This window comes from Oryzias latipes, chromosome 18 (genome assembly GCF_053564925.1).
Source record: "Oryzias latipes strain Hd-rR chromosome 18, Olatipes_Hd-rR_3.1".
Classification (NCBI taxonomy): domain Eukaryota; kingdom Metazoa; phylum Chordata; class Actinopteri; order Beloniformes; family Adrianichthyidae; genus Oryzias; species Oryzias latipes.
In genome coordinates this window covers 8,068,511-8,090,338 of record NC_136254.1, presented here as the reverse complement: position 1 = coordinate 8,090,338, position 21,828 = coordinate 8,068,511, and the positions used below count along the sequence as shown (strand labels likewise).

At 40.9% G+C, this 21,828-nt stretch overlaps 3 protein-coding genes across 3 annotated transcripts; 1 reads left to right on the top strand and 2 right to left on the bottom strand.

Annotated features, from left to right (window-relative positions):
- Positions 1–8,070: 8,070 nt before the first annotated feature.
- On the bottom strand, positions 8,071–9,823 carry LOC101163558 (uncharacterized). Its single transcript, XM_004086748.4, has 6 exons — positions 9,754–9,823; positions 9,322–9,654; positions 9,212–9,256; positions 9,019–9,126; positions 8,925–8,953; positions 8,071–8,509 (listed from the first exon to the last, which is right to left on the bottom strand). Exons 1-6 carry the CDS (start codon positions 9,818–9,820, stop codon positions 8,387–8,389), a joined length of 705 nt encoding a protein of 234 aa, XP_004086796.2. The 5' UTR covers positions 9,821–9,823; the 3' UTR covers positions 8,071–8,386.
- A 3,747-nt stretch (positions 9,824–13,570) lies between these two features.
- On the top strand, positions 13,571–14,804 carry LOC101163310 (Ig heavy chain Mem5-like). The gene is made up of 3 exons (XM_020701956.3): positions 13,571–13,665; positions 13,738–14,103; positions 14,201–14,804. Exons 1-3 carry the CDS (start codon positions 13,635–13,637, stop codon positions 14,656–14,658), a joined length of 855 nt encoding a protein of 284 aa, XP_020557615.2. The 5' UTR covers positions 13,571–13,634; the 3' UTR covers positions 14,659–14,804.
- Positions 14,805–18,094: 3,290 nt separating this feature from the next.
- On the bottom strand, positions 18,095–21,828 carry LOC101169026 (uncharacterized). The gene is made up of 5 exons (XM_011473420.4): positions 21,754–21,828; positions 20,954–21,649; positions 20,749–20,862; positions 18,533–18,582; positions 18,095–18,344 (listed from the first exon to the last, which is right to left on the bottom strand). Exons 1-5 carry the CDS (start codon positions 21,806–21,808, stop codon positions 18,234–18,236), a joined length of 1,026 nt encoding a protein of 341 aa, XP_011471722.1. The 5' UTR covers positions 21,809–21,828; the 3' UTR covers positions 18,095–18,233.

Genomic DNA, 21,828 nt, shown 5'->3' with positions numbered 1-21,828 from the left:
TTTAACTTGAAAGCTGCATTATGTTGTAGTGGTGCTCACGTGCACGTTGAGTCTAATGGCAGCAAGGGATTGTGGGATGCGGCCAAAATAGAGCTGAGCTTGGGTGTTTCTTTTTGTTGCATCATGAGTGAGGGCTTGAGAGTAGAAGTGACGTCAATGCTGTTTGGCTGCTTGTGGGTGTGTCAAAGTAAATAGACTTGATACTGGAAATGAGTAAATGGATTCAGTTTTTCTCTTTGCCTCCTCCTCTCTGAGAGTGTTCGGAGTCGTGTGGTTCATGGGATATGGATATTTCTCCAGGGCAGCCAGTTGATTGATGGCTCAGTTGACTGACAGGTTGATTCTCCTTCTCCCCGCTCTGAATGACGAACCCTCTGCTTTTCTAAGGAGAAGCAAGGAGAAGCAATTACGTTGCAAGCTTTGAATAGCGTGGACAGCAGGTGGTTAACACAGTAGTTTACTTACTAGTATGCCATAGATCAGGGGTCAACAACCTACGGCATGCGTGCCACAGGTGGCACACGGAGGGAAAGACAGTAGTGGCACGCGAGGGGGTGACGACATAAAGCTTTTGATTTGTTGCCTATTTGTATTATTCAGATTGGAAGCTAAATTGGGTTTGAGTGATCATCTCAAAATGATCTTTTTTTCCCCTTTGGGGTCATAAAGAAAGGGTCCAATCACACAGCACTGTTACTTTGACCCCGCCCACCTATAGCCTATAAATACTGCCACTTTTCAGCACGTCACCGTTTAAGTGCTTTAAATTAATTAACTAATTAATTAATTTTAATCAATTAACGCGCACGGTCAGAGAAAAAAAACATGTTTTGCCTATAAGATGGTAGGTGGTGTGAAATTCTTCTAGGTGATGTTTTGGTGTCTTAGTGGCCGACATTTATAAAGTTTCAAGTTTAGTTTTAAATTCAGTTTGCTGAATAATAACCAATGGATGTCAGATTAAACCCAGACTTTCTTTCTGTTCTGCCAAATAAATGTCAGTATGAAATGTGAACAAGTTTTAAAATTAATACTACAGCTGATCACCACTTCATTTACTGGGGATGAAAATAATGAATAATGACATTTTCCTATTGTGACATATTACTATAATTATATAAAAACTAATGAACAATAAAAAACATTCAATTTTACATGCAATAAAAGCACCATCACAGAATGAACTTACATTAAGTGACTCAGGCCCTGCCGTATGATGTAACAAAAGAAGAAGAAGCCAAAATACACTCATTTCTTTTTTCATTTCAATTGTGAAGTTCTTAGAAGTGTTGATGATATTTTGTTCATGCCCCAAATGCAGTACTTTTGGTTTCAAACAAACATAGTTTCAATACTATTTCAACTTTGGCCTACTTTCCTTGTGCAATATTGTTATGAAAGCACTTTTTTGAGTTGATGCCAAAATATGTTTAAAAGAGCTATTTGACCTGCTGTTTGTGAATTAAAGTAAATAAAATTTCGGATAAATTGACCATGTTTTTATTAGACTTTGCATTATAGTTGGTGATGGCACAGTTGTTAATGAGAAGATTTGAAAGTGGCACTTCAGTTCATAAACATTGCTGACCCCTGCTATAGATGAAATGTTTATACTAAACCAGAAAACACTAAGTTAGGTATTAGCAATCAGGCTAATACCAAAAAAGGGCGAGCAACAATCAAGCACTGGTTTACGCTGACTCAGAAATTACGTCCATTGATAGGTTAGACAGGCACTGTACCATCCACCCAGATGCCCCTCCTACCTGACGCCACAAGGTCCCGACCACCAGCCCTTACACCCCACCAATAGGTAAGGAGCAGCAACACTGCCAAGAGCAGTGACCGCTGTCAGGAGAAATGAACAATGCTGGAGTCTACAGTTTTTCCCAACATTCGGCAAAGTGAATGTAACAGTCTAGTGCTGAAAATTTTGCTCAGATCTGCAGCAGGTCAGAGTGGTGGCAAGGAATCCTAACAGGGTTATGTGCAGAGCCCCAGCTGAATAAAACGCATTAATAAAAGGCCTGTAAAATCGTCATGCTGTCTGCTTACTTGAGCTCATTCTAAACCTTTTTTAAACACACTCTACCTGCATTACGAAGTGTTTCTCCTGGACCAGACATTCTGAATCCCTGGCCCTGGTTTTTCTCCGACTCCTTTTGCCTGCCGCCTGCCCCGATTCTCACCTGGACTACTTTAGTGTCTTTCCTGATGCTCCCATGCTCATTATTGACCCCTGCCTGCCTGACCCTGATTTAGATTTGTGGACATTTAGCTGAGCTAATAAAGTCGTCTGCCCGTTTTGTGACAGAATAATTCGCCAAAATTGGATCCAGCAGCAGGAGTTTCTATACGACGACCCGTCTGATGAACCAGTCGCACCAGAATCCGTCATGCCCTGGTCATTGATCCTGGCTCTTGTACAGTGAGACATATTAAAAGAGTTGAATGAACACAATACAACTGAGGGCCCGGCTAATAGGGTATATGTCCCTCTGTCTCATATCCAATGGATACTCCACCGTGTGCATGATTTGCCTGCAGCGGGACACCCAGGTATGGCCAGCACACAATTACTGTAAACTTTTTCTGGTGGCCCACGCTGCAGGCAGACGTAGCCCAGTACTTAACCTGACATGTATCCTGTCAAATGGCTTAGTTTCCTCAACAGCTTCCAGCCGGCCTCATGCATCCACTCCCCCTACTACAGTGTCCGTGGTCACACATCATGGTGGAGTTCATCACTTGTCTACAACGTTCGAGAGGTAACACAAAGTCATGCAGGCCTATTCCTTTGCCCAAACTGCCCACAGCTCTAGACTCAGCAGAACATTTCATCAACCACGTGTTCCAGCACTACAGTCTCCTGGAGGATATCTTGTTGGACCGTGGCCACTGGTTCACCTCACGGGCATGGCGTGAGATGTGCAAGAGTCTAGGTATAAACGTGAGTCTCACCTACGGCTACCACACTCAATCCAATGGCCAAGTGGAACGCCTGAACCAGGAAATCATGCGGATTCTCCATACCTACTCTGGCTAACATCAAAAGGACTGAATTTAATTCCTGGTTTGCGCTGAATATGCCCAGAATTCCTTCAGGAAGGCAACCACGGAGCTCTTTGCCTTTCAGTGTGTGCCGGGGGTTTAACCACTGTTCTTTCCCTATTCAGGAGAACCCCAGGAGTTGCCAGCAGTGGACGAGTGGCTACTCAAGTACAGCTCCAGCATGCAATCCATCGGACCCAAGAACAGTCCGACCAGCACAGGACCCAATCTGGTTCCCGGTCAGTGGGTCTGGCTCTCCACCCAAGACCTTCGGCTACAGCTCCCCTGCCAAAAGCTTAGTTCCAGGTACATCGCTCTGTTCCAAAATAACCAAACAAATCAGCCCTGTGTCCTACCATCTTCAGATTTAGATTTGTGGACTTTTAGCCGTGCTAATGAAACCTGCTCCAATTGAAACATGCTGTCTGCCAGTTTTGTGATCATGAGTGGGGAACTTAAACCAGCAGTAAAAACTAGTTCCTACTAACACTTACAGATGGACAAATGAAGAGAGGCAGATGCAAAAATTGTTATTGGACAAACCTGGTTTGCAGATTTCTAGTCTAGTCTAGTCTAGTCATGTTTATTTTTACATTAACCTGAAATCCACTTACAAGCCCCAAAAATCAAGTCTAAACTCCCAGCAACAGTGGTTTGTGAGTGTGCCAGGGTTCGGCAGCGGAGTCAGTTTGTGAATGTGTGGGTGAATGTGACTGTAAAGCGCACTGGGCCTTCCAGGATGTAGAAAAGTGCTATACAAGTATTTTTCATTTACAGCATTTGGTGCAGGCCTCCTGAGTGTTCTGTACAGAATTATCCATTTTTCACCAGCTCGTGTTCACTTGTAAGGATAGTTGTAACAAAGCATTAGTTGAAGCACCACTGCTTTTTCTACATTTTAATGAACTCTACGGAGGGGAAATAGATAAAACACAGCTGCAGTGCGATCAGTATTGCAACATGTCTGTCTTTTAAAGCAAAACCCAAATTTTACCAACAAAATATTTGTGTTGCAGTATAAAGTGTATGTTTCTCTTGCTTAACAAAAAATATTTTGCTCCTTAAATGCCTTTTTTGTTAGTGCTTTAGGAAATTTTTCACTCAGATCTGGCACATACTTAAAGGGTAGAAGGGGTTTCTGTGGGACTTTTTCCCATTAGTTGAAGTTTTTTTTTTTTTTTTTTTTTTTTTTGAATGAAAGGCACTGAGGGCAGTGCAAGAAGTCCCAGAATCCAAGAATAAAATCACTTTAGACTAATTTTTGCTAAGCATTTTGCTTCAGGTGGTAAAAATGGGTATGAATTAAAAGTAATCCTTTATTTTTACCTCCACCAACCAGTTTTTATCTTCAGGTACATTTATGTTTATGTCCACTGACTTGTAGTTTAGTTTGATTCTATACGTTTCTGTTAGACCACGTCGGACAGATCACAGACTTCTCCACACTGACCACAGGTCTCGGACCTCAATGTACTGATCTGGCATCATGATGCATTGATCACGGACCTCAATAAAATCCCTGGACCTTGAGCTGTCATTTCAAGTTTTCTCCCTTCCCAAATCCCTCACTGATTCTATACCTGTAAATCAGTGTTTTTCTTTTAAACCACTCCTTTCTATTTATAACCATTAATCTCAGTTTAAAACTTTTCATTTCATTTCAGATCTTTTCTGTACAGCTAGTGGACTGTTTTCTGAATAGAATTCATATTCCATTCTTGAAATATGTGTTGGGTTAAAACAACCTGCAACATTAGAATAACAACATAAGACCAAATGTAAATTTTTACGAGGAGAAAGAACAGAGATAATACCCAGCAACAATCTCTCTCCGCTCTGGCGCATATTCTGTCACCTTCTCTTTTATTAAGTTAGTTGGGTATTCCCTAATTTACAGATGCGCTGAACTCTACGGAGGGTAAACAGATAAAAACAGCTGCAGTGCGATCAGTATTGCAACATGTCTGTCTTTTCACAGTCTTCCCACATTATCTTTTGACCTGCAAAGTCTTTTCTCACAGATAACTGACACAGAGAGGTCTTCGATTTCGGTCTTGACAAAGATAACAGATCGCCTTCACAGTGATGCTGGCAAGACGCTAAGACAGTCTGTCTCCTCCCAAGAGTTTCACCTTCACCTCCCTGTGAAACAAACGTGGACACAGACACTTTTGCATGCATGATTATATTACCTATAGCTAGGTAATGCTTAAAAGCAAATATGAGATAACATATACATTTTTTCAACAATATAAAATGTAATTCAAAGCTTTACTGACAAACGGGAGCTTTAAAGGTTCATTTGGACCAGTGCACTCAGTTGCCACTTTCTTAGGGAACACCTCGCTCGTACCGGGTGGGACCCCCATTTGCCTTTAGAACTGTTTGGTCCATATTGGTCCATATTGACCAATGAGCTTAATCATTTCCAGATACCATTCAATGTTTTTGAACAGAATGAAATAATAGACCGATACATTATTATCTTCAACGTAGATTGATGTTTGTTGAACAAACTCTTTACTGCTAAGCTGGACACACTCCTTCCTAAAAATCAAAGGGTTTAGGCAGAACCTTTCCTAATGCATGCGTTAATTGTCATGCCTAAAAACACATAACCACACTGAATCTGTGCCACAGTTGGTAGTGAAAATTGGTTTCATATATCTGCAAATGCTTTCCTTTCAACTTTAGTTGAAACCCCTTCTTTTATTTTGTAGGGTTTAAAGGGAAGTACTTTTTTTTCTTTTAGAAAATCAGTGCTGGTTGAAGAGTAATGTTGGTTTATTTGTTGTTTTATTCAAATAAAACTGTATAGGCAGAAAATAACTTTGGGCTACAACTAATATGCTGCACTCATGGACTCAACATGAGTGGGGATTTGTCTGCCAAATAAATAGAAAGAAGAGGTAGGCACTGAGAGCCGCGTTTGGTGTGTTTTTAGTGTTTACATATCAAAGCAAAGAAAGAAAGAAGCCTGCTGTAAAATGACGGCAGTGTTTGTTGCACGTGTCGTTTCTGCAATGACTGAAAGGCTATTGTGTGTCTGCAGCCACAGTGGAAAAAGGAGGGGGGGGGCTAAGGTGCAGACCTGTTTTTGCCCACATATGCATGCAAACACTGCTCTAAACTGCACATCCGTTGATTTTATCTGTTCATCTACTGACAGAAAACCAGACAAGCAAAAAGACGGTCATCCAGATTTTAAGTAGCTTTTTGACAGTTTTAGTTTAAACAAAGATCCACAAAGTTTGATCCATTTCTGATGATAACATCAAGCAGTTTAAGGTAGAATAAGTGGCTCCTTTTACGAGTGTCTCTTTGTGGTTCTTCACACTTCACACTAGTTTTTCCGGTTACCAACCAGTAACTAAAAACATTGAGAAGTTAGAGTCGGACGTTTGACGGGAACCTGAGCACAGACACCTTTTAATGAAAGTTCCAGCCAAATGTTTTAAACCAGCTTCTTTACTGCTCAACAAGATCACAACTTTCAGTCAGACGTTGTGGGTTATTTTGGTTTATAAATAAAGACAGAGAAGCAGAGACACAGACGCCCGTTCACACTAACGCTCTCTCTGATGTGCTGCGTGAAAGGACACTGTTACACTCCGTGTCACCAGCTTCTGTTTTTCAATTTTCTGGCCCCCATGCAGGCAAAGGAGGACCGTTCTTGTGAAGAAAATCTTCAGAGTTTTCAAATGTGGTACTGCCAGTACCTGCTGGTTCCAAAAAGCCAAAATCCAATTAACTTCTGTTGAGAAATAAACAGCTAGTACTCAGTCATTTTGATAAGCGGCTGGATGGCTGTTGGCTGCATGTAGGACTGGTATGCAAAAAACCACGGTCCCCTTCCCCAGGGGCACAATGAGCTTAATCCAGTGTGGGTCCATGGGCAAACCCTTTATACCAAACTATGTACAGTATGTATTTATATGAAATACAGGATTGTGTCAGGAAAGGCATCTAAAGTAAAATCGCTGCCAAACCACCTGTGCAAATATATGAAAGCTGATTTGCTGTGGCGAAGGTGAACAAGAACTCAGTTATTATGATTTTCACTGTGGGATAAATAATTGTTTGGTCAGAATAATCATTCTTGCTCTGATAGATTTATAACACCTTCTAGATAATCTTGATTTTTTTTTTACAATGTTTTTTCTGTAGTACAAGTTATTAAAGTTATAAAATGACCAATCAGATGCCTCAATAAAAGTATGTGGTCTTAAATTGGGTATTTAAAGCATTTTACAGATTCTACCGAGCCTGCGTTCAGAGGTGTGGCTTATCAACAAGCTCACATCTGATGGGCGACAGTGGTTGCCAAAAAAAACAATGACTCCGACCAATCCAGACCAATCACTACTTTCTAACGTCCTTTGATTTCAACTTGGCACGTCCATATGGCAAAAAAATGGGGACTGAATTAGGTTCATTTGGTTGGAGCCTGAATTAAGTCATTTTCCTTGTGTGACGTCAGAAACTCTTATCTTGTACAAACAATGGGTTGGAGTCAGGAAAAAAGTTTAAAGGTAATAAGATCAAGCTGCAGTTAGTTCTGCTGTGGTTGTGATCACACATTTCACCCACAGCAATGACTTTAACACCTTTTCTCATCAGTAACTGACCTTTAGACAGGTTAGCTCCCCAGGTAATCTGGTGGCTTGATACTTTACCAAATGTAAAACTTTGTTGCATGTTATCAAAGACTGCTTCAGTAATTCTGCTTTATTTCTGCTTTCATCAAGTTTGTAATTGCAAAATCTGACATTGCAATAGGCAAACAGTCTTATTTTTAAACGTTTGCTAGTTGTGTGTCACAAACACACAAACCACACTGTGTTGTCTCTTCCTGTAAAATGACCCCCACCCCCATCCTCTGCAGACCACGCAGTTCTTGGTATGAACCAATTCTCCAATCATCATATCCTGTTTGTCTACTCCCTTTCATCCGCTTCAGTATAGATGGCAAAAACTTTTGAACTTTATTTCAAACATGCAGTTCAAACAGAAACAAACACATTTCTGCAGCAAAACAACAGCACTGATGTCTGCAGGTCATTTGGGGTTATGAGGAGCTTCAGAGTTGCAGAGTCAGAAAACAAAATCTTAAGTAATAAAACACACTTTCTGCCTGTTTAGGAGGCTCTGGCTGCACGTGTGTGATGACACAGTCAAATGACATACATGACACAGGAACAGAACAACAAAGCCCCATTACAGCCTCTGAACTCTGAGGCAGACGCAGACTTTGAGGTTAAAGACATGAAACCTGATCAGATATAAAAAAGACAAGAAGAACTCGTGTTCATGAAGTTCCAGCAGCTTCCTGACTCTACCTGGTGGGAGCATACAGAACATGTGGCTGCAGCTCTCTGTCTGATGGAGACCTGCCGCCTTTCTTTGGTTTCTGATTGAAACTGAGAGCGGCGTAGTTCAGATCATTCGAGTCCAGATTCTAAACAAATCAGAACATTCAGTCAAAACCTGAGAAAAAACAGTTTATGAGTCTGACTATCATGAGGGGGAAAGACTTGCAAAGTCATTTAATCAAATTACAGTTTTTTTGTCACTTTCTTTGTTAATTTGATGCTTGAATAATCTAAATATTCACCTATTAATTCAATGTACACAAAAACATTTTTCTAAACTTTACAGTCACAATTTAAAAATGACAAACAAGCAGCTCATTTAGTTTAAGACACACAAATGGAACACATTCTAGACTGAGTTTTCATTGTACTTAAGAAAGAAAAAAAGAAATTATATCAAAATGGGAAAAGTACACAGTAAAGTTTGCTTATATCGCAGTGACACAGCTGATAGTCTCTAACTGCAACCGAACTTTTTCTATAAATAAAAAAAAACTTTACCTTTGTATTTTCTTGTTCTTTTCGTGCAGCTGAATGTAAACACAAAACATGGATTAGTTCAGTTTTTACTAAATGTATTTATTTATTAAGTTACCTGTCAGAAGTTTCCTGATCTTTACGGCCAGAACAACAACCACTGCAGAGAGGAGGACAGTCAGAGCAGCCAGGAGGACACTCAGCAGGTCCATCCTCACATGCCTCTCTATGAAGCATTGACAGGTTACATTCTGGTTTATGTGACAGATACTCAAACAATCACAGAATCTCCAGGAAAAGAGGAATCTTACTGTGAGAGCTCCCCTGCTCTTCAGCATTGGAATCATTATCTTCCCCTGTCAAGAATTAAGGACTTTATTGAATTGATAAGCAGAAATATATCAGAGAATCATGATCTTACCTTTAATGATCAGTTGTGTTACATCTCCAATGACTGTATGTCTGTTTCTGTAGAATCCACAGAAGTACAGCCCAGAATCAGACTCATCCACTCCACTGATTTTCAGAGACACAGAGCTGCTGTTGGAACTCATATTAAATTTTCCACCATCAAATCCATCACAGAAGGAAGGATCACCATCAACACCAAACATGGAGGAGATACAGCTGACTTTGGAGCTGTTGACCATTCTGAACCAGTCAGTCTGTTGTCTGTTTTTGGTGAAATCAGAGCAGAGCAGAGTGACGTTTTCTCCAGACTGGACCTCCACAGTCTTAGACTCACAGAAGCAGCCTGAAACAGACAGCAGACACTACCTCACTGAAAATAATTATTCTTGATTAGAAAGTCAAACAGCAACTTTACTGCCGCAGAGTTCATCAGATTACTTACTGCGGCTGCAGAGCAGGAAAACTGTTATTATGGCGAGGCTCCACATTCTGTGCTGAACTGTCACCATCAGGACACTTTATAGTCAAGAGGGCGTTTCATTAGGGCGTGGTATTCAGACACGTATGTCTAAAGACTCCTTTATCTCATATCTACAGCATCTTATCTGAAATATCAGATGCTTCTTCACACCAAACCTTTTACATGATTGACAGAGAAAAAAATCACTGTTCCTTTATTTCCTGTTTGTTTGACTGCAGACTAAAAGGTTTTGAGGAACATCAAACTGCTGTGGACTTTAGTTTTTTTCTTTTCTTTTTGAAATCATCACCCATTTGCTGGAACTGTCTGTGTGTCATACAAGTAAAACTGAAGATGACAGCTTGGATTATTTAAAAATATATTCATCCATTTCTAGAAAAAAGAAAGTATCACAAAAACAGAAGATTGAATGGAATAAAGGGTGGTGCAGTGGTTAACGCTGTGGCCTCACAGTTAGATGGTCCTTGTTCAAAATAATCCCAGCTGCTTTTCTATGTGCAATTTTTATGTTCTTCTTGTGCTTATGTGGGTTTTGTCCAGGCACTCCGGTTTCCTCCAACAGTCGATAAACATGCTTCACAGGTCATTTGTTTGGCTCTAAATCAGGGGTTCTCAAAGTTTTTGTAGCCAAATTAAGAACAAATTAGGAACTCAACATTAGACTGGGGGCCAATTTTGGTGAAAAACAAATGGATAAACAGAAAAAGTTGTTTTTAAAAACTTAAACGACCAAGTGTCATTTGTAGAGCAAACCAGGCCCTCCTGATGTTCTCCCAGTTGCGGTTGGAGGTTGCTGATCCCCAAAGGGGCTGTTGGATCCCCAAAGGGTAACCCGCCCCACGCTCCAGGCAGCCACCCACAGGGCCCATGGTTGGTCCAAGAGAGAGCAAGGGAGGGGCCGGCCATCCCTGCCCAGGAGGAGGACACTCAGGAGAAGAGGTGGTCCACAAGAGGTGTTGTAAACATGGCCCGACCAGGCTCGGCCACAGTTGGAAATTTGGCGAGGCCCAGCATTCAGGGTCAAGGACCCACACCACAGGGACTCGGACACCCCCCAGCTCAGGTGCGATGTGATCCCCGGCTCTTTGTCTTGCCAGAAAGCTCAGGGATCCCTCTACCTGCGTGGAGAGAGGGCTGCCGGGCCCAGAAAGCCAGGACCCAGGGAACAAGGCCGCCGTTGCCAAGGGCAACTAAGGAGGTGCGGCTAAAATTGGCGGGTAGGGCACTGAGATCTCCTGCTTGCTGGCAGTGATGTCCAAGCACCCCCCCTACCAAGGGTCCTAAATGTCTGAAGTGTAGTTAAAACCGAAAAGAGGAGTCCTGTTTCCATACAGGAACCATGGGAGGAGGACCACTGCCAAGTACCCCCCCCCCCCCCCCCCAAGGTGCATCTTTGCCTCTCATCATGTTTTCTATATACCGTGCCTAATTTCATAGTTTTTTCCCTCGTAAACCACACTCAAATCCATCAGAGGGTATTAAAAATAAATAATAATAAAATTAATTTGGCAGTGTGTGTGTTTTGATGCTTCTCCCGACACATAAGTGATCGCCAATCATTTGCGCGGGTTACGCCCAATACCGGAACACATAAATAAACACTTGATGTGCGTGCAGACTGTTACCCTCATGGTCAAAATGGTGTAATTCGGAGTATAAAGATAAACACAGGATGTTTCTGGAAGAATGGGAAGATTCTTACTTTTATACTGAACAGAATGGCAAGTCACTATGTTTATTATTATGAGCTTTTGGAAGCAGTAACATTGGTCATGGCAGAAAAGAACAAAACATATCCCGGAGAAAATGGAAAAAATTCCTGATCAGACACAAATTGTCTCCTTTATTAACAAGTTGAAGCTTTTCAAAGTGCACATTCAAAACGGCCATCATTCCACTTTCCTTCTTTGCGGAGCTCACAGCAGAAGGCTGCAATCCAAATGAACACAGCACATTACGTGACGCTGCTTGCGCAACTGGACAGAAACTTTACGCTGCGGTTTGAGGACCTGCAGCAGAAACGACCGCAGATCATTTTTCTCATCGACCCTTTTAATGCAGAGACTGACAGCCTGAGATCCCTGCTTGTCACTGATGAGGCAGCGAGAGAACTGGAGATAGTTGAGCTATGTGAAGACGACAGACTGAAATCTCTGTCTGTCCTGTTACGTTTAGGAGAACAGAAATACCCGTGTGTAAAATAGCTGCTCTCAAGCTGCTGTCGTCGTTTTCTCCTCAATATATCTCTGCCAGTCCCTGTTTTCTACCCTGAAATACATGAAATCAAGGCATCGGTCAGTTCTGACTGACACGTAAAGGAACTGCTCAGAGAGGCTACGAATGAATATAAACCTGATCTGCAGAGGATTACTAGAAACAAGAGAACCACTGAGATCATCATCCATCACTACTGCAGGGTAAGAAATTCTAATATGTATTTTGGAAAACACAGCTGACTGAGCATGCTGGTGTGAGTATTTTAATGTTCCATCAGTTTTTCATGCAAAAAGGCAATCATTAGTTTTTAAATAAAAAGAAAAGTTACAGAAGTAAAACATTATTACTGAAGGTTAAAATTAAATTTATGCTGCACACATCTGAAATGTAATGTCTTTAATGAGTTTATTGTGAATAGGAATTACTTAGACACCAGAAAGATGCTCTGTCCAGATGTTTGTGTATTTGTTGGTATAAAGGTCATTGAAAGGGGAATGTTGAGATACAAAGAATTACCAGTTAAATACTGTTGGATGAACGGTGAAATATTCAGTTTTTCATCATAAATCAGATTTCAGAGGAGTCAGTGCCTCACCAGCCATCAACCTCACTGCATGTCACTGAGTAGTTGTGTGTGTCAGAGAGAGGCAGAGAAAAGAGTGTGTGTGTGTTTGTGTGTGTGTGCGTGTGTGTGTGTGTATGTGGGTGGGTGTGTTGGTGTGTGTATGTGTGTTTGTGAGATGAGAGAGAGGTGCCTGTGTGTGTGGGGGGGTATCTGACCTCCAGGGTAGTCTCTGTGTTAACTCTGGCTAAGCTGCATTTGATGTGTGTATTGAGGGTGGACACTTTCCTCTAAATAAACACAAGTACAATACTTGCTGTTGTGTTGTAAGGAGAGGAGTGTGTTATGGAAAATAATACGGCTTTAATTGCGTGTTTGTGTGTGTACGTCTTGACAGGTCAGTGTGTGGTGTGGCTCTTTGACTCTCACAGTTAAAATCTTCGGCTCTTGGTGTCAAACTTGTTAGCCCCCCCTGCTCTAAATGAAAGTCCCGCCCCGCTGCCTCGCCAGATTTGACATGCAAATTGCAGCCAATCAGATCAACCAGAATGGTTTCTGCCCCCAAGTGACAAAAACGGGCCCTTGACACTGCGCGCAAATCCAGGTAAGCACGCAAAGGGGAAGTGAGCGTGCAGGATCACCGCTCAGTTAGGATTGCAGGGTGCAGTTTTAAAATGCGTGGTCGCGCCTGCGCGGTTATAAGGTTCCTCACTCAGTTCCTGAACACACCTGCTCAGTTGTCTTTGCGCTCGTTCACTTTATGGCAGAGAGGAAACACCATAGAACGCGATCGACTTAATGAGCACCCCTGGCCCAGAGTAAGCCTGTCTCTGCTTCTTGAACTATGTCTTCCATCTTGAGAAAAATGCCACAAGAACATGTCAAAAACACCAAAACACGATTTTCAGAGCAGTCGGTCTTTAAATCGTTTGTCATTTTAATAGCAGGATGGAGGGCTTTTATACAGATTGACCTTCTAAACACCCAATTAAATGTGACCTCATTTTTCGACTGTTGTCAGCGATTTGTCTCCGGACATTCAGACATCGAGAGCTCTGAGAAGATGCAGCTGCGTGTGATCCTCTGTGGATTATGTGAGTATATTAGTTGTTTTTCACGCTTACAGTTTAAACATGAAACCATATCTCTGATATTCTCTTCTTCAGTCCATCTGTCAGCTGTGATCTGGGCTGGAGCAGTTAAACAGGACACTGGTGTCAGATCCGTCTCTGTCGGGGAAAATGTGACTCTGCAATGTTTCTATGAAAACGTGATGGCGATGCACTTCTCCTGGTACCAGCAGCCTCTTGGAGGAAGACCTGAACTCCTGTCTTTCTTTTACAAATACGATAACCCATCTAAAGTGGACCACTGGTTGCAGAAGAAACCTCGATTCTCTCTGCAGAGGGAGGAAGGCATCAACCACTTACACATCTCTGATGTGCAGCTCTCAGATTCAGCCACTTATTTCTGTGGAAGCTCGCACTCCAACATGGTGGAATTTGGGGATGGCCTCTTTCTGAGCGTTGAAGGTGAGCACCTTTGATGTTTTTCACTGGTTTAATTTTAGCTAAATGCTGTGATTCTACAAGGAAGGATTCTGATTTTCACTAAGCTGATTCTCTGTAGGAAAAAGCCCCACAGAAATCATCATCCAGGAACCGACGTCAGAGACCATCCAGCCTGGAGGCTCCATCACCTTCAGCTGTACCGTTCATTCAGGGAACTGTGGGGAAGCACAAACTGTCTGCTGGTTCAGACGTGGCTCTCAACCGGGGGTCCTCCACACACAGAGAAAAGACTGCAGACCTGTCGCTGCTCCAGGGCCTCCTTCACAGAGCTGCACCTACAGTTTGCAGAAGAAAGACCTGAACTCCTCTGATGCTGGAACCTACTTCTGTGCTGTGGCCTCTTGTGGGAAAATGCTGTTTGGCAGTGGAACCAAGCTGATCATGACAAATCAAACTGAAGGCCAAGCAGCTCAGATTAAAGTGTTAGTCCAGCTCTCTGTCATCAGAACCGGGGTTCTTCTGCTCTTTCTCCTCAGTTGTGTGCTCTTTGTCAGAAAAAGTGATCCAAGTCCATGAGTTCCAATGCAGATTTCTGACATTTGGGGGTTGAAACTTTCATTGAAATCAATACACAGTACAGTGCTCCTTCGCTTTATCACAATTCACCTTTCATGGTCTTTTCGTTTTGCAATTTATTTTCAATGCGGTTTTGGATAATTTTCTTTTACACAGTTCACCATGCTCTGTGCCCTGATTGGCTGTTGATCTAGACGTATTTTTCTGCAAAGATTTGAACTTTATGTTTAAACAAGCGAGTAAAGTGTGAGAATATTCATGTATGTGTGAGAAAAATCTATAAAATGTTTAGTGAACACACCTGTAATCCTACTTTGTAGTTTCACATTTTGGGGGTTAATTTTATAATAAACCCAGAGGAACCACCGGATTAGCAAACTGTTTCAGCTTTATTCACAGTTATGCAACTTTAGGGGCGCACGTTTATTTTATGCCATTATTTTGAAAAGAAAAACTTTGTTTTGTGCAGTATTGAATCAAGGATCTTAATAAAATGAAAGGTTCTGCTCTCTTGAATTTAATTTTGCTCACAGATTAACAACAAAACAACATTATAACCAACATTATTAAAAAGGCAGTAAGACTTTACGTCCAAACACCAAAACAGAGACAAAATACAGTTTTTCCGGTGTTTGGCCCAACCTTTAGGGGGTTGTTGTTGTTAGGTGGGTGGGTGGGTGCGATGGGTTGACATCCGAGTGTTTTTATTTTTATACAGCATCGTCCTTTTTTATATATATATTTCGTTATACACTCTTTATGTGTGTTTAATAAAAAATGTTCAATCCACAAAGTTGTAAAAGAAAAAAAACTTGCTAGGTGCCAAATAAGACCAAATTTACTGATGGAGGAGTAAAACTTGCCACAAAAAACGTTTGTACTTAATTAGACTAGTCTTGTTAATTATCTTATTGGTGGATTTCATCTAAGCGTCTCTGCCGTTCAGTTTAATGTGACACTTACTGGTTAAATGACTTTGTCCAATTAAGATATTTTGGATCACTATTTTTAGGTGATTCAGCTGCACAGGATTTGTTTCAGCATTTTAACCCTTGTGCTATCTTAGATGACCCCACCCTTGCATTGACGTGTTCTCCCTACCATGACAAAGGTGGATAAAGGTGGAAAGATTTCATGTAATCCATGGACACCAGTGAAGATCACAAATCATTGAAGAAAAAAGGTTCAGAGCACTGTCTAGTGGGTCTAGATGACCCAACTACCAATGTTAAAGTGCCTAGGATAGCACTAGGGTTAAAAGCAAAGTTTACTTTTAATTGTGTCAACATATGGGCTTTTTGCCTTGGTTTTGGCTTCTATTTAGTTCTGTCATGATTTGAGTTCTGTTTCCTGTTTATTTTGAAGGTTTCCCTTTATGTCATAGTTTTGAGTTTTATTTCCCTGGTCCCAATCTCTCCTGATCGCTTTCACCTGTGTCTTGTCGGTTCTTTTTGTATTTAAGTGTTGTCTCTGCCTTCCTCTTGTGCTGGTCTGTACCGTCATTTACCTGAGTGTCTGATTCCCTGAGTTCCTGGTTACCCCGACGGTTGGTTGGTTGGTTGGTTGGTTGGTTGGTTGGTTGGTTGGTTGGTTGGTTGGTTGGTTGGTTGGTTGGTTGGTTGGTTTACCCAGCTCAGCAGCGCTTTTTGTTTGAGTATTAAAACCCCTTTATGTTTGGAACCACATGCCTCCTCATCTCTGCATTTTGGGTCCTTCAACAACCGTCCCCACCTGACAAATTCATTTATTTACATTTATAGTTTTCTCTGCAGACACATTTTACTGTTTTCTTCAGCCTGTCACTAAGTCGGTCTTTATTTATTCATTGACTGAAGTGGTAAATTTGGGGTCAGAAACTTTCAGTTTCACCACATTGAGAGTGTGATCTTCAATTACATAATTTCTGCTAAGGCTGCAGAAAAATAGAATAGCAGCTTGAGACAAAAATAACAAACCTGCCTTATCTTTGTACTGTTAACCACACAAAGAAGTTAAAAGAAGCATCCTGGTATATAAGCATTATTCCCCACAGAGGAGAGCATTGTGTTCTATGTTTGAATTTATTGTTCTTCAAGCTGTTTACAAGGTTACAGCTCACACATGTCTGTTCTGTGGACTGAAGAAGAGAATTTCCTACATAAAATCACTGCATTTTCTCCTGCTTTGTAGATAACAAGTTCCAATCAATACCCATCTGCAAAAGGAAAATGTCGATCAAGAAGATGACAACTGAATTGAAAGGCCACTTTTGTGGCACTTTTTTGTTGAACAGAAAAAAGCATTTCTGGTTTGGTCAACCCTAACGATCCACGCCTGCAGTCTGTTACCATCAGAGGTATAAAAGACGTTTCATTCACTCAAAGCAGCCAGAGTGAATGAAGTAATTAATGAATTATTTAACAAAGTAATTAAACAATGAATTAATAAAAAAGAGGCGGACAGATATACATTTTGCCTCCTGTCTGCTCTTTTTATCTACCAGATTGGTTCATGGCGACACAAGAAACTACACAAATGCTGAAGGAAGAAAAAAACATCTTAGTTAATCTTGATAAACCAAAACTATCACTATTGAAGAGCAGCGGCAGAGAAGGACGTCCCACAGTGCTCGGCCACTGAATGCCTGCAGTGGGACGGGTCGGTACAACATTATATGCATGTTCTAGTTATTTATTTTTTTAATGATAATCGGTAAAAACGTTGCTTCATATGAAACCAGTCAGAAGCATGAAAAATGTTGGATCGCTGAGTGAAAGATTCTGCAAAACAGAAATGTAAGCTGGGGCTGAATGTTTATATTATAATGAATTGAAGTGGTTCAAATTAGGATGATCACATTTGACACAGTCTAAAATGTATGTATTTTAAATAACCAGTGATTGAAAAATTAAATATCAAGAACTTTATTAAGACATTTTTAAACTGCATTCTAGTGAGGTCGTGGTCAGTCGTCCGATTAGTGGACGTCAGACTGAGTAAGTCTCCTCCTGTAGACATACAGAAACGGTTTCTGACCGAGACAACTTAGACACAATCTGCACAGCCATCATGCCCAGTTTTTACTGAGTAAAGCTTGAAAAACAGTTTATTGTGCTCAAATCCGTTAATTTTTAAAGGTGTCAAGCATGTTTACTGAGCAGTCTGTATGCCATGCGTGCTTAGAGACTGCCACATATAGATTTGTCCACTTTTCTCCTGCAGAAACCCACTATTTAGCAGTGAGGGCAGCGCTGACTAAGACACAATGAAAGAACGCTGACAAACTAATGGAGACACCAAGAAATTTACTTTTTTTATTTTGGTTGAACTTTTAGAACTTTGTGACTCAAAGCAAATATAAAAATAAAGGTTTACATGTTCATTAATACAATCAGAAACGAAAAATTGAATTTTAATAAATCACTTATTACATGAATACAGCAGAGCTTTATAACAGAATTAATATATAACTTTGTTAAAATACAGTCTATTAAATCTGATTTGAGAAGAAAGTGATTCTGAATAAATCTGGCATTGAGTCATTAATATGAGTGATATAAACAGTTTAATTCATAGAAACAGGAACAAATCCAGCTCTACAGCTTTATGCTGGAGTACACAGCTTCATTGGTGATGTCTGTCTTCTGTCTTCTTGATTTGTTGGCCTTATTGTGACTTAAAGCAGCGTAATGGAGATCTTCTGTCCCCTAGTAGACATGAACACACAACATGTGATTTTGTTTTGACACCAGAGTCAATATCAGGATTAATATTTACCACTTTAAATCACAGTGAAACAAAGTTAATGAGGATATAATCTGTTGAACTTCATAAACACTGACATTATATTTAGTTTTTCTTCTTTTGACTCCGTTGTTGTAAACTGAACTTTTACCTCTGCATTCAGTCCTGAAGCATCAGCAGGCCTGTCCTGACGATCTGTTGCTGTAAAATATCAACAAAACTTTCTTTAGGAAAAGTTGTGTTTTTCAGATGGAAGGGTTTCTGAAATAGAAGTCACCAGTAAACTGTTGCTATACTTCCAAAAGAAGAACATTGTGAGTCGCTCTCTGAGAAAAGTGCTATATATTATAAAGATTTACTTACTTACTTTACTAAGAACTTCACTATAAGTGAAGATTCAAGTTATTATTGAAGGCTGTGAATACACTCACTTTGAAAACAAGAAGGTTAGGGATAAGTGGTGTATGAATTACTTGAAGATGCCTTTAATCAGAGAAATATTAAGGCAATCCAAGGACTCTTTTGAATGTCAACCCATCCTGATCATGTACAAGTTCTTGGTTCTTTGAGTACAGGTACCAGGAGGATTTACAAAATACAGACACATGCCGATTAACCATCCGGCGTAAAACATTGCCAAGTTTCCCATGCGACTTGTTCGCTGTGGCGACCCCTGATGGGAGAAGCCGAAAGAGGAAGAAGAGACACATGCCGATTAACCAGCCAGTCCACCACATTCCAGGAGCTGGTTTCTTTAATGTCTTCTTTTATTTGAAGACTCAGAAGGCAGACTGAAACGTTCTCATTTGGGGTCTCAGTTTGGTTCAAGTTTGTTTTGGATGTACATTTTGCTTCACCGAGCTGACATCTGCCTCAAAACGATACGGTTGGATAGCTCCGATATTGTTCGCCACTTTTGTTGCACCAGTAATGTTAGGTTTAGGGTTGTGGGGGAGCTGTGAGCTAGCAGGAAAATGTGAAAACAGAGAGCTCTCAATCATGGGGGGAGGGGGGTTGTTCCATGCCAACAGTCCTGCCCACAACTCTAAGGTGATTTTTTTTTTAAACTTGTCCTGTCCAACAGCTGGGCAGACAGATGAGAGCTGACGGCATCTTTTGTTGGACATATTTTACTTTTACAACAGGGGTTATGAATCTTCTGACAAACTAGAGGTATGTCTGAATAAACCCCTTTTGTAATTGAGGCCAAACTTTATTCATTTTAATCGTATTTGAAAATCTTTTGTGTTGGACCAGAAGGAAAAGGAAAGGAGGGAAGAAGAGAGGGGGATGTTAGGGGGGGGGATAGTAGGGTGATCATAGGAGGGGGGGGGGGGGGGGGGTTAAACGATGAAGCAGCATAAAGCAACAAGCTACTGGATGTTTATCATTACGGTATCAGATGTAATACAAATCTCAAAGGGTGGGGCCTGTCCACACACACACTCAAATGTTATAAACACACCTGCTAAGTTGTATTTCTAATGAACTACTGCCGCTCTGCTGAAATTGTCAGAGAAAACGACACAAGTTTTGTTTTATTTTGGCTTAGAACAGCATCCTTATTTCTAAAAGACCACTGGAAGCTCTTTGAACGTAGCACAAAATATTATTGGAATTGATCCATAAAGCTGGATTCACATCGAGGGCGATTCGTACGTCAAATTCACATTTGGCGCTCGTGAAATTTACTGCTTGATGCCTATCCAAAAATGTATTTGGCACCTTGACGCCCCAGACGCCTGCAGGAGGAACAACCACCAACTGTTTCCGCTACATGGAGCAGGTTCCGTGTATATCTAATGGAAGACACGGAGGATGTTTAGAAATTTCTTTTAAAAAGCTTTACAAAAGCATTGGTAATCAAGTCTTCATGTCTGGGTTCATAAGATCATTCAGTCTTTCCAGCAGCCAGAACTGAGTCTGAATGACGGCCGCTTCCTACTACTACTTCTGTATTTCTGTGGCCTAGTTTGATGTCTTTCTGTCCTATTGGTTCAAGACGGGAATCAATAAAACATGAATCAAACTAATGGATCATATTATTATTGTCTCAATGAAAATAAGAAAAATATCATAAGGTTCAGGAGGCCTGACCAGGCTAACAGCCCATCTCACAGCGGCTCTCTCAGCTCGCTGCTGCTGGACTGACGTGCCACACCTGATGCTGAAAACGCTCCGCAGGACCTCAGATTAAATCTGTACATTCACTTAACATTGAATCTTGTCACCCCTGATGTGCGAATCGCATCTGGTGAGAACAAAGATTTAGAATACTAGAATATTCTGAAGCAGCCTCTATTAATCAAAAGCATTTTCATGGTAGAATCTTTAGTCGTGACAGGTAAAGAATTTAAATTCACCCACCCTTGGATTTGCAGCTCTTTGTCTTGTGTATTGCGTAAGATGTGAGGAAGATCAACGAAGCTGTCAGAGCTCCACTCAGGAAATACACAAAGGGAAGAAGATTCCCTTCTTGTGCTGGGACATATAAAAAAACATTTAAACTATTTGAAATTTACAACAAATAAATCATCTTTATCAAACTAATTGCTTTATAATAGGTTCTCACCTGTGAGGTCCAGCTTGGTCCCGTTTCCAAACAGTATGTGTCCACATGAGACAACAGCACAGTAGTAGATCCCAGCATGAGACTCTGTCAGGTTCTTTATGGACAGCTTGTAGAAACAGCTGTGTGTTTGTGTGTTGTTCTTTCTCTCACACTGATCATTCCTGCCTCCATGAGTGTAAATGAGTCCTGGATGAGAGTCTTCAGAGTCTTTGAACCAGTAAACTCTGTGTTCTTCATCACAGCTCCCAGTGTGTACTGTACAGTTCAGAGTCACAGAGTCTCCTGCATGGATGTTCTCAGAGGACGACTGATCCACTGAAGTCTGGATGTCAGACGACGTGTCCCTCACATGGAGACTATAGGCCTCCAAAAATGTGAGTGTATACGTGTAAGAACTGATGCAGTAGTACGTAGCAGAATCTGACATTTTCACATTTGAGATCTTCAAGTTGTTTTTGTCTTCATTTGTCTGCAGTTCAAACCGTGGATCCTTCTTGAAATCATCTGCAAAAGTTCCAATTTCCTTATGATTGAAAAATTCAGACATGAGTTGTGGTTTCTGTCCCAGAGGTTGTTTATACCAGAAAAAGACATTTGCCCCAGTGCCTTCAAGAAAACATTTTAAAGTCACTTCTTGTCCAACAAAAACTGATTCAAAATGTAAAGAAGCAGACGATTCCTGAGCCCAAGAATTAGCTGAGAAAAAAATTAACAAACATGCATTTCTATTTTTAATCTTTCAACTTTTATAGTTCGGTGTAACAAATATTTATCAAAGCTCTTAAAAGAATGAAACTCACCCACTGTTCCCAGGAGCAGACATGTCACACAGCCAGCAAACACGACAAGAGTCATTTTTCTGAACCTGCTGAGTC

Bases quoted from the DNA above. Each gene is read 5' to 3' on its own strand.
- LOC101163558 (XM_004086748.4), bottom strand. From the start codon at position 9,820: ATGGTGACAGTTCAGCACAGAATGTGGAGCCTCGCCATAATAACAGTT. The intron at 9,655-9,753 runs GTAAGTAATCTG...TGTCTGTTTCAG, and splicing joins TTTCCTGCTCTGCAGCCGCA to GCTGCTTCTGTGAGTCTAAG. The intron at 9,257-9,321 runs GTAAGATCATGA...AATTCTTGACAG, and splicing joins AACACAACTGATCATTAAAG to GGGAAGATAATGATTCCAAT.
- LOC101163310 (XM_020701956.3), top strand. From the start codon at position 13,635: ATGCAGCTGCGTGTGATCCTCTGTGGATTAT. The intron at 13,666-13,737 runs GTGAGTATATTA...TCTCTTCTTCAG, and splicing joins TGTGATCCTCTGTGGATTAT to TCCATCTGTCAGCTGTGATC. The intron at 14,104-14,200 runs GTGAGCACCTTT...GATTCTCTGTAG, and splicing joins CCTCTTTCTGAGCGTTGAAG to GAAAAAGCCCCACAGAAATC.
- LOC101169026 (XM_011473420.4), bottom strand. From the start codon at position 21,808: ATGACTCTTGTCGTGTTTGCTGGCTGTGTGACATGTCTGCTCCTGGGA. The intron at 20,863-20,953 runs GTGAGAACCTAT...TATATGTCCCAG, and splicing joins GACCAAGCTGGACCTCACAG to CACAAGAAGGGAATCTTCTT. The intron at 18,345-18,532 runs GTAAAAGTTCAG...CATGTCTACTAG, and splicing joins CTTCAGGACTGAATGCAGAG to GGGACAGAAGATCTCCATTA.